The sequence below is a fragment of the Cornus florida genome, unplaced genomic scaffold (genome assembly GCF_030987335.1).
Source record: "Cornus florida cultivar Cherokee Brave unplaced genomic scaffold, ASM3098733v1 CherokeeBrave_3.0.0_Hap2_Chr03, whole genome shotgun sequence".
NCBI classification, from domain to species: Eukaryota; Viridiplantae; Streptophyta; class Magnoliopsida; order Cornales; family Cornaceae; genus Cornus; species Cornus florida.
In genome coordinates, this window is record NW_026775573.1 from 62,062,519 (window position 1) to 62,079,480 (window position 16,962).

At 37.9% G+C, this 16,962-nt stretch overlaps 1 protein-coding gene and 1 non-coding gene across 2 annotated transcripts; one reads left to right on the forward strand and one right to left on the reverse strand.

The window, feature by feature from the left end:
* Window positions 1-517: 517 nt before the first annotated feature.
* On the reverse strand, window positions 518-1,027 carry LOC132301668 (uncharacterized). The gene has a single exon (XM_059798905.1). It carries the CDS (start codon window positions 1,025-1,027, stop codon window positions 518-520), a length of 510 nt encoding a protein of 169 aa, XP_059654888.1.
* Window positions 1,028-5,502: 4,475 nt separating this feature from the next.
* Window positions 5,503-5,609, forward strand: LOC132301910 (small nucleolar RNA R71). Its single transcript, XR_009480675.1, has one exon. It is a non-coding gene; the product is annotated as a small nucleolar RNA R71 (small nucleolar RNA).
* Window positions 5,610-16,962: the final 11,353 nt, after the last annotated feature.

The following is a 16,962-nucleotide window of genomic DNA, read 5'->3' on the forward strand; positions in this document are numbered from 1 at the left end:
ACGATGATGGCGATCGATCGCCAAGGTTCAGTGATCGATCGTGTGTCCTTATGAATGATGGATGACTCAAATGCGATCAATCACTCTAAGTTGGTGATCAATCATCAAGGTAACAAATGATACTCTAGAGGTTTAGAATTTTTAACACACAGATGCGATCGATCTCCAAGGTCAGCGATCGATCGTGAAAACTCACGAAAGATAGATACCGAGAGGTGTTTTCAAGGCAAACATAGACTTTACAGATGGCAATTGATCGTGAATGCTTCTGCGATCGATCGAGAATACCGGCGATTGATTAAACTGGGTTGCCTGGGCACAAAATGTTGAGATTTTTGGAATTATTTCAAAGGTAAAATTTTTTAAAGGCACAAAATGCCTGAAATTTTTCAATGATGTACAATAGAACCTATCTAGGCAATGCAAGAATAAAAAACAAAAGAGAAATGGTGGAGGAATAGAGTTTGAAAGCTCTATGAAACTAGGTTTAACATCTCTAGTCGACGTTGAACTGTTCTCAATCATTAAGATAGACGGGATCCACCAAGAAGGCGGAATCTACATATCTTTGAAAGGCTTGTCCTTTAATATAAGGCTTCAATCTTTGACCATTCACTTTAAAGGTCTTTTCATCATTTAAGCTCTTGATTTCAACTGCCCCATGAGGATAAACAGAGATAATCTCATAAGGGCCTTCCCATTTAATGCAAAAATTTTCGGGAAAGAATTTAAGCCTAGAGTTAAAGAGCCATGCATTTTGCCCGGGCTCAAAGGACTTCTTCATAATGTGTTTATCATGAAAAACTTTGGTCCTTTCTTTATAGAGCTTAGCATTGTTATAGGCATTATATCTCAACTCCTCTAACTCATTCAATTGGTGCAAACGGTTCTCACCGGCCTTATCAAGATCAAGGTTAAGCTTTTTAACTACCCACAAAGCCTTATCTTCTAACTCAACTAGAAGATGACAAGGCTTCCTATAAATAAGTCTATAAGGAGACATGCCTATTGGAGTCTTGTAAGCCATCCAGTAAGCTTACAAAGCATCATTCAATTTCCTTGACCAATCTTTTCAGGTCGGGTTCACCATTTTTTTAACAATTTGCTTAATTTCCTAATTTGAAACCTCCACTTGCTCACTTGTTTGAGGATGGTAGGGAGTGGCAACCTTATGAGTGATGGAGTACTTTAAGAAAAGTTACCTCAAAAATTGATTGCAAAAGTGCTTTCCTCCATCACTAATGATTGCCTTTGGCATACCATAATGAGAAAAGATGTTTAATTTCATGAATGCAATTACCGCGGAATGGTCACTCGTTTTGGTAGCATAAGCCTCAACCCACTTTGAAACATAATCAATGGCAAGGAGGATATATTGAAAACCATACGACATTGGGAATGGTCCTATGAAATTAATGCCCCAAATGTTAAAAATTTCCACAACAAGGATCGAAGTTAAGGGCATAATGTCTCTCTTTAACATTGATCCTATTTTTTGGCGCCGGACACACTCCTTGCAAAAGTTGTAAGCATCTCTATGGATAGTGGGCTAAAAAAGGCCACTTTAAAGAACCTTCAAGACGGTATTTTTTGCATTAAAATGCCCACCACATGTAAGTGTATTACAAAACATAAGAATGCTCGGAATCTCACTTTCTAGTATACATCTTCTTATAATTTGATCTGGGCAATAACGAAACAAGATGGGATACTCCCAATAGTACTTCCGGATATTAGCAAAGAATCAGTCATTTTCTTGTCTTGACCAATTGGTGAGAAGTTTGCCAATTGCAAGGTAATTCACAATATCGGCAAACCAAGGCAACCTCCCATTAGAAATGTGAAAGAGTTGTTCATCTAGGAAAGAATCATGAAGTAAAAGACTCGGGGAAGGTTCAACCATCAACCTTGAGAGGTGGTTGACAACGACATTGTCGGAGCCTTTCTTGTCCTTGATTTCAAAGTCAAATTCTTGGAGGAGTAAGATCCATCTAATTAGGTGCGGTTTGTTTCCTTTTTGTCAAAATATGCCTTAGAGTGACATGATTGGAAAACACAATGACCTTTGATCCCAAGAGATATAACCCAAATTTATCAAGGGCATATACTATGGCAAGTAACTCCTTCTCAGTAGTGAAGTAGTTTAGTTGAGCTCCCGAGAAAGTTTTACTTGCATAGTAGATGGCACATGGAAGCTTTCTCACCTTTTGTCCCAAGACGACACCCATAGTAAAGTCGGAAGCATAATACATAATCTTAAATGGTAATGACCAATTTGGAGGTTACATGATGGGGGCGGATGATAGAAGAGTGCGAAGTTGATGAAAAGCATTAAGGCATGTTTGATCAAAGACAAATGGTGTCTCCTTAGCAAGAAGATTATATAAGGGTATAACAATTTTCCTAAAGTCTTTGATGAAACAGAGATAGAGGCAAGACCTATAAAGGAGCAGACCTCTCTCACCATAGAAGGTGGATGCAATTCGAAAATGAGCTCTATTTTCGCTTTGTCAACCTCAATTCCCCTTTGAGAAATGACATGGCCTAACACTATCCCCTCTTGAACCATGAAATGGCTCTTTTCCCAACTTAGCACAAGGTTTGTCTCGCGACATCTTTTAAGCATAAGTGAGAAATTTTAGAGGCACGAATCAAAGGATGACCCGAAGGCTGAGAAGTCATCTATGAAGACATCTAAATATTTTTCCATCATGTTCGAGAATATTGACATCATACACCTTTGGAATATGGCGGGGCCATTACCCAAACCAAATGGCATCCATCGATAAACAAATGTGCAAAAGGGATAAGTAAAGGTGGCTTTCTCTTGGTCAAGTGGGTCTAGGGCCACTCGATTGTACCCCGAGTAACCATCTAGAAAGCAATAATATTTTTGCCCGGTTAACCTTTCCAAGATTTGATCAATAAAAGGCAATAAAATGTGATCCTTCCTAGTGGCCAAATTCAATTTTTAGTAATCAATGCACACCCGCCAAGAGGTGGCGGTGCGTTTGGAAATGAGATCACCTTTTGCATTTTTCACAACCGTAATTCCTGAATTTTTGGGAACTACTTATGTTGGACTAACCCACTTGCTATTGGAGATAAGGTAGATGATCCCCGCATCCAATAGCTTCACTATCTCCTTTTTGACAACTTCCTTCATGTTTGGGTTTAATCTCCTTTGAGCATCTCTAAAGGGTTTCTTATTCTCTTCCATGTGAATGTTATGCATACATATAGATGGGTCAATTCCTTTTGGGTCAGCCATACTTCATCCAATGGCTTCCTTATTTTCTTTAAGCACTTCCAATTCTCTTTGTCCTTTTTAAGGTTTAAAGCAATAATGACCGGAAGAGTCTCTTTTGGGCCTAAAAAGACATATTTAAAGATTGGAAGGGAGAGGTTTAAGCTCATGAGTGGGTGGAGAGATGAGAGATGGAACTGGTGGAATACTAGAGAGTGGAGAAAAAAGTTCTTTTTTATTTTTTCAATGTGGGAAATCTAAGGTAGCCACAGAATCCATTAAAGCATTTACTTCGCTTATGGATCTTTCATTATCACAGCCACAATTTTCATACATTTCTAAGAGACACGCCTTAAGAGGATCCTTGGAAAAGATAGAAGAAAGTTGTTCCTCAAGAGGGTTCTTTGAGAGCATCGAAGGAATAAACTCTTCTACGACTTCATCCAAAACATCAAAAAGGCAACACTTAACTTTATCGATAGGATGTCGACTTGCATTGAAAACATTAAGTTTAACCATCATATTTCCAAAAGATATGTCCATGATGACAGACCTACAATTGATAGTTGCATTTGTTGTGGCAAAGAATGGCCTTCCTAAAATTATTGGAATGTGATTGATCGGATTGGAGACCAGTTTGGTATTTAGTACCACGAAATCAACTAGGAAGTAAAACTTATTAACCTTGATGAGGATGTCCTCAATCATTCCCGTAGGTTTCTTAACGGACCTATCGGCTAATTGGAGTACCACCGAAGTTAACTTCAAGTCACTCAATCCTAGTTGTATGTACACAGAGTAAGGGATGAGGTTAACACTTGCCCCTAAATCAAGAAGAGCCCTATGAACATCATGGTTCCCTATGGCACAAGAAATGATTGGAGCACCGGGGTCCTTGAATTTAGAAGGAGTGTTATGAAGAAAGATTGAACTCACTTGCTCCGTGAGAAGAACTTTCTCAGGGCTTTGTCCCTTATTCTTCCTCTTTTGGGTGCACAAGTCCTTCAAGAACTTTGCATATGGTGGTATCTTCCTAATAGCATCTAAGAGAAGAAGGTTAATTTTAACTTACTTGAAAACTTCCATCATGTCATGGATTTTTTCCTCTTGTCTCCCAAAAGGTGAAGTCTCTCTCAAAGCATAAGAAAATGTAGCTTTTGGCTCATAAGACTTTTTTATTTGAGGAGATGATGAAGATGATAGTGGAAGGTCCTTTTTGGAACCACTTGCATCCAAAGAAGTAGGAATGGGATCGAAAACGGGACGGGTGCTACCACTTGGCAGCACCGGTTCACTAACTTCACTTAGTTTATCTACCTTATTGTCCACTCGCCTACCACTTTTCAATGTTGTTATATGCGCACTTGTTAATGTAGAGGATATCCCGATGTAGGACTTGCCTCCACCATATAATGTGCCTTGGGATTTCTCTCGGGTTAGCTTGGTAACTTACCCTTCTCTCTTGTATTCATGGAATTAGCTATCTTCCCGATTTGGGATTCAAGTTTTGAGATGGTTTAAGAATGATAGTGTAACAATTTATTGTTTGCTTCTAAGCCACCCAAGGCCGCCAAGATCTTATCCACAAAAGTAGAGTTCCTAGAAGGAGCTTAAGAATGATGAGAGTAAACTTGAAAATTGGAAGCTTGGGGTGAAGAATATTAATTCACATTTTGATAGGGGTAGAAAGAAGAATGGTACCCTTGAGAGTTTTCATTTTGAAAATGAAAAAGCACGTACTTTTTTTTGGAAGTTTTGAAATTGTGGAGGGTTTGCACCGACTCATTGATTTTTCCAAGAAAATTATGAAATCTTTCTCCATCCCAGAATGTAAGCATTGGAATAAGGATTTTTGAAAAGTCTTGTCCTTGAGGACAATTGGAAGCATTATGATTGCAACTAGAACAAGTCATACACACTTCATTTTGTGAGTGGGTATGATAGGATGATTAAATTGCCTTTGGCTCAACAAGAATTGGTTAAGCCTTTGGGTAAGAGTTTTAACTTCGGCTACAATTTCTATTGGACTCTCTACTTGACACAAGTTTGAGTTTTTATTCCCTCCCACATTAGAATTATGACTTACCCGAGAAGATTGAAGTTTATGCATCGAATTCTCACTCATAGTTTCAAAGAGACACCAAATGTCATCCTCATGCTTTCAAAAATATGAACCTCCGCATGAAACATCCACTATACCCTTATGGGTATCGGATAAGCTCTCGTAGAAGTATTGAACTAATTGCCATTTTGAAAAGCCATGATGTGGACACTTCTTTAGCAATTCATTCAAATGCTCCCACGCTTCATGTAGGGGTTCTTCATCCCCTTTAGAAAATTCATGAATCAAAGTTCTCATTGAATTAGTTCAGCTTGCGGGGTAATATTTTTTTAGAAATTTATTTTGCAATTGAACCGATGATGTTATAGTATTAACCCCTAAGTTGTTGAACCAATATTTATCCTTGTCCCGAAGAGTGAAAGAAAAGAGTTTCAATTTGAAAACTTCTTCGGGGACATCCACTATTTTCACGGTAGAACACACCTCAAAAAAACTCATCCAAATATTTGTAGGGTTCTTCATTGATTAACCTATGGAAAATGGGACACATTTAGATAGTTAAGGGTTTAATCCTATAATGGTGGCCCTAAAATTTGGCAAAAGGATACATGTCGGCGGATTGTACACATTAGGAGTGTAATGGCCATGAATGACCATTGTAGGATTTAGAGCTTGAACTTCGGGAGGAAATTGATCTAGAGGAGGATGTTGGATCAAATTGGGTCTAGATACCCTAGATTCACATTTTGGTCTTCCATTGGAGTGATGATGATGAAGAGTAGAAAGAATTGCCCAAAAATAAGTCAATACACCAACAACATCAATTAACAATAATTCACAACCTCCACATACGATGTTCCCACACTCCCATGTTATCAATGTAAGAAATTAATGGCCGCGACAAGGACCCATGCTCTTCACATCAAAGTAAATAGCCTTGATAAGGGCTCATGCTTGTACAAAAAATTAAACAATGAACAATTAAGCTACAAGAGTTTCAAGAATTGCTCACAAAGGTCCCAGACAATAATAGCATTTTTAAGATTCAATGTTTACTTTAAGATCCAATGTGTGCTTTCCTCACATTCAAGTACCTAATTGCACAAGTAAAAAGTGAGAAAATAAAAATAAAAGTAAAGACAAGGGATTAAAAGAATACTAAGTCCTATTTGATTCCAAATACGACCGTTGACAATCCCCGGCAACGGCACCAAAATTTGACGAGACGTTTTTGCTTAGTCGCTTCACAAATGTCAAATTCCAAATGAGTGGTTTAAGAAGCCTTTTTGGTCAAATTTAAATTTATAAAACCACTACTACTACTAATGTAGTATGAAGTGAGTAGGGATCATCCCAATAGGTCGCAAGAGTATTTGGAATAAAAGTCGGATTAGTAGGTCGAATGATCAAGAGAGTGGTTTGGTTTTTTTAATTAAACTACAATTGAATTGAAAGCATGCAATGTAAAAACAAGCTAAAATGATTAGGGAGTAAAAAATATGAGAGAGGTCTTTGGGCATAGGAATCACCGCTAAGCTCTTCCTCTAACCATCTAGCCTTTAACAATTTGGGGGAATTCAATGATGTAAACAACGTGTGTGAGTGCTACCGATTGAAACAATGAGCATGGGTGACAAAAACAAGCATGAACTGTCTACTTCAGCTAGAATGTAGTACAACTCATCAAGTTAAGGCATAAACCATTCAATAAACCTACAATCGGAGCATACATTAATCTAGAGAAATATACATCTTGCAACAAAAAGTATGGATTATCAAACACAAGCATGGATTGTCGACTTAATCTAGGAATTGAAATGCAATTACACTACAATTACACTAAGACAAGGAAATTAAGCTAATTAACTAGGGGTGTAGAACAATCAATCAAGCATGAGCATAGTCCATCAAATCAATTCACAATGGTATCTATTAATAATAATCATGCATAACCATTACTAGATTCTCAATTTAATCACGCATAGACATGCATCAAATCTAGAGCAACTAGTGTAGAGACATAATTCCCAATTTAATCACGCATAAACATATAAATTAAACTAGAGAATTAATTAGAAGAATTGAACCATACAAATCATAGACAAAGTCAAGATCTATATATTAACAAGGTTAAGCATTTATTATAACATAGAATCCCCAAAAATGTCAAAGGTCTAGGGTTTAAAAGACTAGCCTAGGGCTTTTCTAAGCCCTAAGAGAATGATTTAGCCACCCATAAATGTGGTCATGGAACCCTCACGGGCTAACAAGCTTGGATCCATCCTCTTCCTCTTGGTCTTCTTGGTAGAAACCCTAGGGATGATGAAGATCTTGCCTTTTTTCTTGCTCAAAACCCTAAAATCTAGAGAGAGAAACTAAAGCTAGCTATAGACCATTGTATGTAAAATGTAACAAGTTGTGGAACCCTATACAATTGGTTCAATTTGATTTAAATACAAACTCCTTTGTGTAGGCAACAAGTTAGAACATAGCCTTCTAATTGGTTCAATCCCGCAGCCAAAAGTTAGGTGGAGCTCGGGTGCACTCATAAATTAAACAGCTCACTACTAGTAGGATTTTGATGGATCGCCAATGACTATGATTGATCAAAGATGACGTGGCATGCTGTAATACCCCTAATTTTAAAAGGATAGTCTCGGCATTTTAATTATGGTTTTATTGCATTTTTGTTTGATTAATTGCTTATTTGCTTAGTTGTTTAATTGTTTTATTACTTATTTGATTTAATTGTTAAATTGTGTATATAGTTTCCTTGATTGGTTAATTGTTTTTATTTTATTTAATTGTGATTATGATGTATTTGTTTTAGTTACATTGTTTTAGTTACGTGTGCGTAGTGGACTAATTTGTTTATAATTATATATGTCCTATATAGTTTAGGGTTTCTTTTATGTTATCATATGTGGCCGACTAGTTATAGTTTTTGGGTTTTGGTCTCTTTTTAGAACTAGAATTAGGTTTTTAAGTGAAGCCTATAAATATAACTTATACGTCTACCAAGGGTGAGGCAAATTATATTTACATATTGAGACGTCTGAGAGAAACAGAGAGAGACAACTAGGGTTTTGGCTAGGACTAAGGCTAAATCAAGGAGAGAACGAAGGAGGGTTTCTTGTGGGTTGAACCAAGGGCAACAGAGGAGTTGGAACAGTGAAAGATCGCCGAAACACTTAGGAAAACAATGCTGAGATTTTGAACTGAAATCTCACAGGCAAGTTCTATTATTAACTCTCTCCCTTAGGCTTCGTATTCTTTACATACTTAAATAGTTCCAGGATGAATTGAATGTTAAAATGTGATCTGTTTTCATGTTTAAAATTTAATCGTAACAGTATGTGGTTTATAATTTTTCAACTGTTTGAACTTGAAATTTCTTGCATGGTTCTCTGTTTAAATCAATGTTAGTAATGCAATAAGGACTTAAACACTGGTTGGAACATACTGGGACTTAGTTACGATTGCTAGGAACCTTAACAGTGAAGTACCGGAAGTGTGGAAGACGCCAAAAAAAGGGAAAACAAAGCAGAGGAGGGAGAGAGCCGGCTCTCCCTTGGAGAAAGCCGGCTCCCATGGAGTGGGAGGCGGCTCTCAAGGAGTGGGAGCTGGCTCCAAGGCTTTGGGAGGCGGCTCCCTAACCTAGGGAGAAGCTCCATGAGGTTAGGAGGCGGATCCCTTGGTTAGGGAGCTGGCTCCTTGCTGAATTTTTTTTTTTTTTTTCGTTTCCAGTGAGTTTTGGCTACTGTAGTTGGATTTCTGTTGTTCCAGATGTGTTTAGGGCTGTATGTGGGAAGTATAAATGATGCTTATAGTCATATTAAGGCTCCAAGAGGCATAATAATAAAATAATTAATTTTTATAGCTTGAACAGTATATAGTTTTAAATAAATTAGTATACTGTTTAGGTGGAGGATTGAAATTGCTGAACCCTATTCGTTAGCAATTTTCTGTGAATGATAATATAGTTGAAGCTTATATTGTAGCATATTATGACCATGTATTTTAATTATGCTCTTTAGGGATGAGTTGATGTTTAAAGGTATTATGATTTAAATTTATCTATTTACCGGATTTTGTGGAGTAGTGTGAATAAAGCATGTTTATGTACATAATTTTATTAAGCTTATTAGGGATTAATTGATGCTTACATTTATTATTTTTAGTATCAATTGTTGGATTTATGGATTAGTTGATACTTACATTTATTGTCTGTATTATCAACTGCTGGATGTTTGGATGGTATGCACCGGTATGGGACGGTGGCATACTAGGGACGGTTTAGTTTCAAAATACTAAAACCTACTTATTCTGGAATAGGGAATAGATTAATTACATAAATTAAGTCCTACCTATGTTTGTGTCAGTTCACTAAACAGTTGAATGACACACTTGGTTTCGGATGGATTTTAAATATATTATTATGGTACCACGATATGAGCATAAGTCTTAGAGTCGATGGTTAAGGAACGTATATGCATTAGGATGCATAACTGGCTATGATGGTTTGATGTGTACCCTGTTAGGCCAAGGTACTCATGCCCACTTTAGATGCATTTTACATGATGCCTACTAGTCAGGTTGAGACTGGCCTGTAGTTCAGTGAGAGTCCTATAGTGTGAATATATATATATATATCTATATATATATATATATATATATATATATATATATCTACGGACTATATAGTTATTGTTGAATTGTTTAGGATGTACATGCGTATCAGGGTCTCTGCTTAGATTGTAGTAGTATAGAACTTGCTCGTGGGCTTGACCTACTCTTATTTTTCAGGTATTAGGCGATTCCAGTCTTAGAGTTTGATCGAGCTGAGCAGGGACGATTACTCCTTCTACTGATTATGTAGTATTTCCCTCAATGATTTAGTTTTAGATGTTCTTTCAGTTATTTACATTTCCATTTGGAACTTTTATTAGGGGTCCACTAGAGATGGATCCCGAGTTGTTTAAGTATGGAAGGTTTTGGAATTATGTTGGGAGTATTGGATTTTAATTATTTAAATTTGAGGATTTATTAGTTAAAATTTTTTTTCAACGTATTTATTTCTTAAATCTTTTGTATTCCGTGTTTGTTAAATATTAATTGTCTGGTATCCCTCGGGTTTGGGCTTGGGCCTGATCAACCCATGTCTCGGAGTCGAGGGGTATCATAGTTGGTATCAGAGCACTCCAGGTTCAGTGTCTCTAGGGTATTTCGTATTGAAACTTCGGCGTAGCATTTTCTCTTGATTAGAGCTTAAGTTTAGGATTCATTATATTCCTTTATGGTCCGTTTAGGAATTGTACCGATGTCTATCTTTCTATGTTAACAGTATGGTTAACGCCAGAAGATGACAGAACATGCAAGGAACCCGTAAGGAAATGAGAGCGGCACGTAGGCAGCAGTATTTCCTACGGCGTCAGCAAATAGAGGAAGAGCAATAATTGCTAGAGTTTTAGGATGATGATGGTCAGTTTCAGGAAGAGCAGGAGGAAGTTCAGCAGGTTCAGGATCAAGGAGTAGGTCCAGAATGTTCTCCTCATATCAATTACCTCATTGCTCGAGCTATAGAAGCAGGGGTAACAGTTGTACTTCAGAATCAACCACAGGTTTAGCAGGCACCAATACCAGCACCGGTTGTTCCGACTGATCCTTGGGAAAAGGCCAGGAGTTCTTTTACAAAGGGGAGCCCACCTGAGTTCATAGGCTCCAATGATGCGAAAGTAGCTCATCAGTGGAAGAAGGATATTGAGCGACATCTTTGATTAGTTCATTGCACAGAGGTTCAAAAGCATATGCTTGCTGCATTCAAGCTGGTCAGAGATGCACTATAGTGGTGGGAATCAGGTACCACCACAAAGGAGAAGACTTCATTGACTTATGATCAGTTCAGTGCTTGTTTTGATGAGAAGTACTTTCCTTATGCAGTCAAGGCAGCTATGAAGATGGAATTCTTTAATCAGCAGCAGGGGAACATGATAGTGGCAGAGTATGACCAACAGTTCATGCACTTGTCTCTTTTTGCCCCAAAGGAGGTGGATATAGAGGAAAAGAAGCATAATAGTTCCGTTAAGGGATTCATGTGGTCTATTAAGCGATCTATTACCGGTTGTCTAGCTTATACTACATATGCTCAGGTGGTATATGCTGTTTTACAACAGTATCAGTTAACCGTGGACTTCCAACAGGCTAAGGGTGAGAAGCGGGGTGACAGAGACTTTGTTAATCAGTCAGCTGAGAAGGGAAATGGCAATGGACACTGATAGAATGACAAAGGCAAATTCCAAGGACAACAGTCTAGGAAGAAGCACAAGGGTGGTTCAAATGCTCACAGGGATGGGGCACCTATTCAAAAGCAGCAGAATGGGGGACCATAGGCAGGACAGGGTCAGCCACAAGGTAACCGACATAGGAGGCCATTTGGTACTTTCCAAGGTAGTTGCTACACTTGTGGAAAGTATGGACATACTTCTAAGTAGTGTCCTAAAGCAGGACAGGGACAAGGACAACATGTGCAGCAGGGATAGAGGGCACGGGTACCTTAACCCGCTCCACAGGCTCTGCAGATTCAGGAACAGACATATTCGGCATTACCGGCACAGCCATAGCCTCAAGGACAGGCACCGCAGTAGTTGCATTATGGTAGGGTTTTCAACCCCACGCCGCAAGATATTTAGGCACCTCAGGCTTTTGCGGGTATATTTCTTATTCATGATTCAAAAGGTTATATTTTATTTGATACGTGTGCTACACACTCATTTGTAGCTAGATCTTTTGTTGTTTTATCTGGGATAATGACACGGGTATGCAGTAGACTGATGCGCGCTGAAAAATGCGCATTTAAATCCCTTAAGCTTAGGTATTCTAGGACCTTCATCTATCCTACTTTTCCGTTTTAGAATAATTTTGTGTTATTGCTCTTTTCAAGAGTTTAACCCAAAAATAAGTTAATTCAGCCAAATAAGAGCTTAAAAGAAGTTATCTGAAGTTGAATGGAAGAAAGGAGCAAAGTGGAAGCCGAATGAAGCAAAGTGTGGAAAATCTGCATGTTCGATCGATCTCAACATCACTTCGATCGATCGAAGCATGATCGATCTAGACACTTCAAGATGGATCCAAGCCCTTGTCCTTATCCAAAAGATTCCATCATCTTCGATCGATCAAAATTGCTTGATCTTATCCTCACTTACCACCCCACCTACCACTTTTGTCTCTTTCCTAAAATATCCCAAAATATCTCAGAGATTTGTCTTTATTCAAAAAGGCGCCACCAAAGATGATTGATCTCTGCAGCATTCGATAGATCTCACCAATGTTCGAGCGATCTCAACACAGTTCGATCGATCGAACCTCCTCAAATTTGAAAAAAAATACATTCCAGCTCATTAAAAGTTGGCTCGTGGTGCAATCATTGCAAGGACCCTAGTGCACGAATCCAGACCATTGGGTATGACACTTGAGCCTCCTATAAAAGGATTTGGAGCCATTTTAAAAGCATATATACATCATATATCAAAATCAATCTGGTGTCTTTCTCGGAGGTCATGTAAAACAATTCACAAAACTTTGAATTTGGAAATTAGTGTCAAGTGGGCACCATAATTTAAATTTATAAACCGCTTAACACCTATACTATGTAGTATGAGTGAGAAGGGATCGTCCCAAGGGATTGAGTTGTCGTACTAGCTTGAGGAATCCAAATTAGGGTTAGTAGGTCGAGTGATCAAAATAGTGGTTGGTTGGTTGAATTAAACTAGATGTAAATTAAACTAAAGTAAGCAATAATGCAATAGAGAGAATAAAAGATAGAGAGAGATCTTGGGGTTTAGAGATCACCACTAAGCATAGCTTTTCTACACCTTCAATGAATGATTAATGAGGGGAAGAACATGTATTGTACTAAAGTGTGTGTCTGTGGTTGTTTCAACAAGCATGGATAACAAATTAAGCATATATTGTCTAAACAACATAGTGGATAGCACAACATATCAAATTAAGCCATTAATCATTTCTTTAAGCTTACAATCCAAACACATCACAAGGTTAGAGATACATGTTACTTGCTTTCCATAGGTATGGAACATCAACAACAAGCATGGATTGTCCTCCCATTTAACAACTACACTATAACTAAGCTAATGACATGAAATTAAACTAATTAAACTAAGGGAGAGGTATAATCCATCAAGCAATGAGTATGAACCATCAAATAGACCACAAGAACATGACATTAAGCACTACGTCTTGACAATCTCTAGATTTATAGCATCAACACACATAGATATGCATCAATAACATAAGAAAGAGAGACAAACACATGAACATCTACTCTAGCAAACATAGACATATGGATAGAATGAGATGATCAATTGGAAGCATTAAATCACTTAAATCATTGAATAAACAAGATCTATATATATAAAAGTATCAAGAAATGATTACAAAACAAATCCCCTCAAAAATACATAAATCAAGAAGTAGAAAGCATGTTTAGGGCTAACTCTAGCCCCAAGAGGATGTCTAGCCACTCATGGATGATGTCCTCCAACCCTCAAGGGCAAGCTCCATGGAAGAAATCTGCTCCTTGGTTGATGAAGAGTCTCCAATGGTGTCTCTAGCCTCCTCCTCTTCTTTTCTTCCTCTCTAAGAGTAGCCACTCTCTAATTTCTAAGAATGCTTAGCATCTTCCTCAAAAAGTGTATCATATTCTTTACATAGGTAGGTCAAGTGACACACAAAATAAGCTGGGGTCGTGCAGCAAATATTCCCCAATGACAAGATAATGACAGCTTTTAATGAGCTGGAAATTTAACTTTTTCGCACTGGAGGAAGTTTGATCGATCGAACCTTGGACTTGGATCGATTGAACATGGCTGAGATCTATTGAACTGAAGTTGGATCGATCCTTAATGGTAGCGCCTTTTTAGATAAAAACAAATCTGAGATATTTTGAAGATATTTTTGTGGAAAAGGACAAAAGTGGTTGGTAGGGTGGTACAACTGGATAAGATCAATCATTTGGATAAGGACAAGAATGTTTGATCGATAGAAGAAGGAAGTTGGATCGATCAAACTTTTGAGATCTTTGAACAGGGACAAACATGGCTCAGATCTATCTTGAAGTGCTGAGATCGATGAAAGTAGGATCGATCGAACTTTTCTTGAGATCGATCGAAGTTGCTGAAATTCCACTCTTTGCTTCCTTTTGCTCTACTTTGCTCATTTCTTTGATTAATCCCAGAATTGCTTAAATTATGCTCTTATTTGGCTGAGTTAGCTTATTTTGGGGATAAGTACCTGAAAATAGAAATAACACGAAATCAATACAAAGCATAAAATAAAGTAGATAAAGGTTCTAGAATACCTAAGCTTAAGGGGTTTAAATACGCACTTTTCAGTACTCATCACACCCCCAAACTTAAATATTGCTAGTCCCTAGCAATGAACTACAAAGTAAAGGAATGAAATGCACAACTAAACAACTATAAACTAGAAAATAATAAAAGGATAACACCACTTCCGTAGGGAACACGATTGTAGTTGGCATATGCAACAAGCCTTTTAAACCCCTAGGTTACCCCTAATGGACGAGTGAAGTCTCGTGAAGGTTTCCAGAAATGATATCCACAAACATTAAGCTCCTGATCATAAAAGAGGCACTAATATTGTAAACAAGCATTGGGAGAAAACTACCTCAAGTATGCAATGTTTCAAACATTTCTAAACAATTTCCCAAAATTTCAACATTAAGCAAGCAAATATGGTCCTCCACACATCAAGAAAATGATCATGCAAATCAAAACAACTCTAGAATCCTTTTTGAGTGGACCGACATCAAGTATGTTGTTATCTAAGCCAACTAAAGAAATGATCACATCCTTACCCTCAAACTAGCACACAAATCTAATACCGATCATCACGACAAAAAGTGGATCTTTTATTAAAGCTTTATTCATCTAGGTGCGCTTATTCTTTTCACTCAATTTTTTTTTTTTTTTTTCATAGGATCAAAGATGAAAGCATGGTGCAATGTGTTGATCTATAAGCTTTCTAGCGATTCATGAGGTCGAGCGTTAGGTCAATGACTCCCAAACCAGACGGCTTTAGGGCATTAGGCGTTCAAACACCCCTTAGGACTTACAAGCTCAAATCAACTAGGTCACAAATCAAAACAACCTCCATCTAATCATTTCCCACTTCTCACCTTTTGGGAGAAGTCCTCACTTTTTTTTTTTTTTCTTTTGCAACTCTTTTTTTATTTTTTTTATTTTTTTTTTTTGTGAAAGCAAGTTTAATTATTAACCTAGAGTTTGGGCCCTCCACCTTTCGGCACGAGAAGTTTAATGCTTGATGAGGCTAGAATCCCGGCTACTTAGTGAAAAAGGGTTGTTATCCACCTTTATCAAGAATAAAAGCTTTCAATGCATTACTAGCCTAATTGGGATATAACCAATTCAATAATCAACAAAGCATGTACCCCACAAATGAATGCTAGTGTGCGCCTGTGCTAGTGTAGAATACTAGAGTAAGTCTCAAAACAATCACAAAATCAAGATGATGTGGACTACAAGTGCAAGCAAGATATCAATCTTTCGAAAAATTTACTCCTAAATGGCATCCGCAAGGCATAAAAGGAGTATTGGACTCTCAAGTCAAGCAATTTTTAAATTTTAAGCAATATAGTTCTCAAAAGATCAAAATCATCGCTAATATGAACCAATCATAGATAATCTCTCAAATACACAAGTCATGCTCAAAATTTTGAATTTAAAAGCAAACACTGTAACATACACCATTACCCCCAAACTTAAACGGCACAGTGTCCTCAATGTGTAAAGAGAACAAAGGGAAAGAGTATACCAGTGCAAGTAGCAAGAATGATCAGGACAGAAGTATCCAAATTGGGTGGCATGGCCCCCACAAACTTAGGATGAACTGTGGTCCTGAAATTTGGCACTTGGATAAACTCATCAGATAACAAAAGGGATAATCAGTGCACAGTGGACATGCAAGTGTAAATGGGATAGCAACTGAAAACAGAGAGAAGTATAAGGGTGGTCCTGAAAATTGGGCAGCACTCTCACTCACTGAGTCACTGTGATGCACCTGATGGAGTCAAATAGACAGATATGAGAATATAAAAAAATGACATCCATAAAGAAAGCATATATAAAGAAAATAGAGTACAGGGACATAAAAATGTTAAAGCCGACAGACCCGGCTGCAAAAATAATATATAGTGACAAAAATGAAGTATGAATGATAGAGATGTAGTATGAAAAGATAGAAGAAACTGGGAATCTCAGGTGGATGAGGCAGGACGGGCAGGGCCTGCTCTGCGGACATCCCTAGATAAATCTCAGAATATAGTCATGATATCCATGCGGAGTGCAGCAAAATCAGCTCTGTGGGCTACAGTATCAGCTCCGAGGGCGGTAATATCAGCTCGCATAGCAACCACTACATCCTTAAGAGCCTGAAGGCGCTCTTCAAAGCTGGGGGTCTGACTGGGAGCCTCAGGTACATAAGAATCTGAAGAAGGAGAATCCTGAGTCTGCTCCTCCTCATGTACTAGCGACCCAACTGGAGAATGCTACTTTGCGTTATCTGTAGGTTGCTCTAAATTAATGTCCAAGCGCTC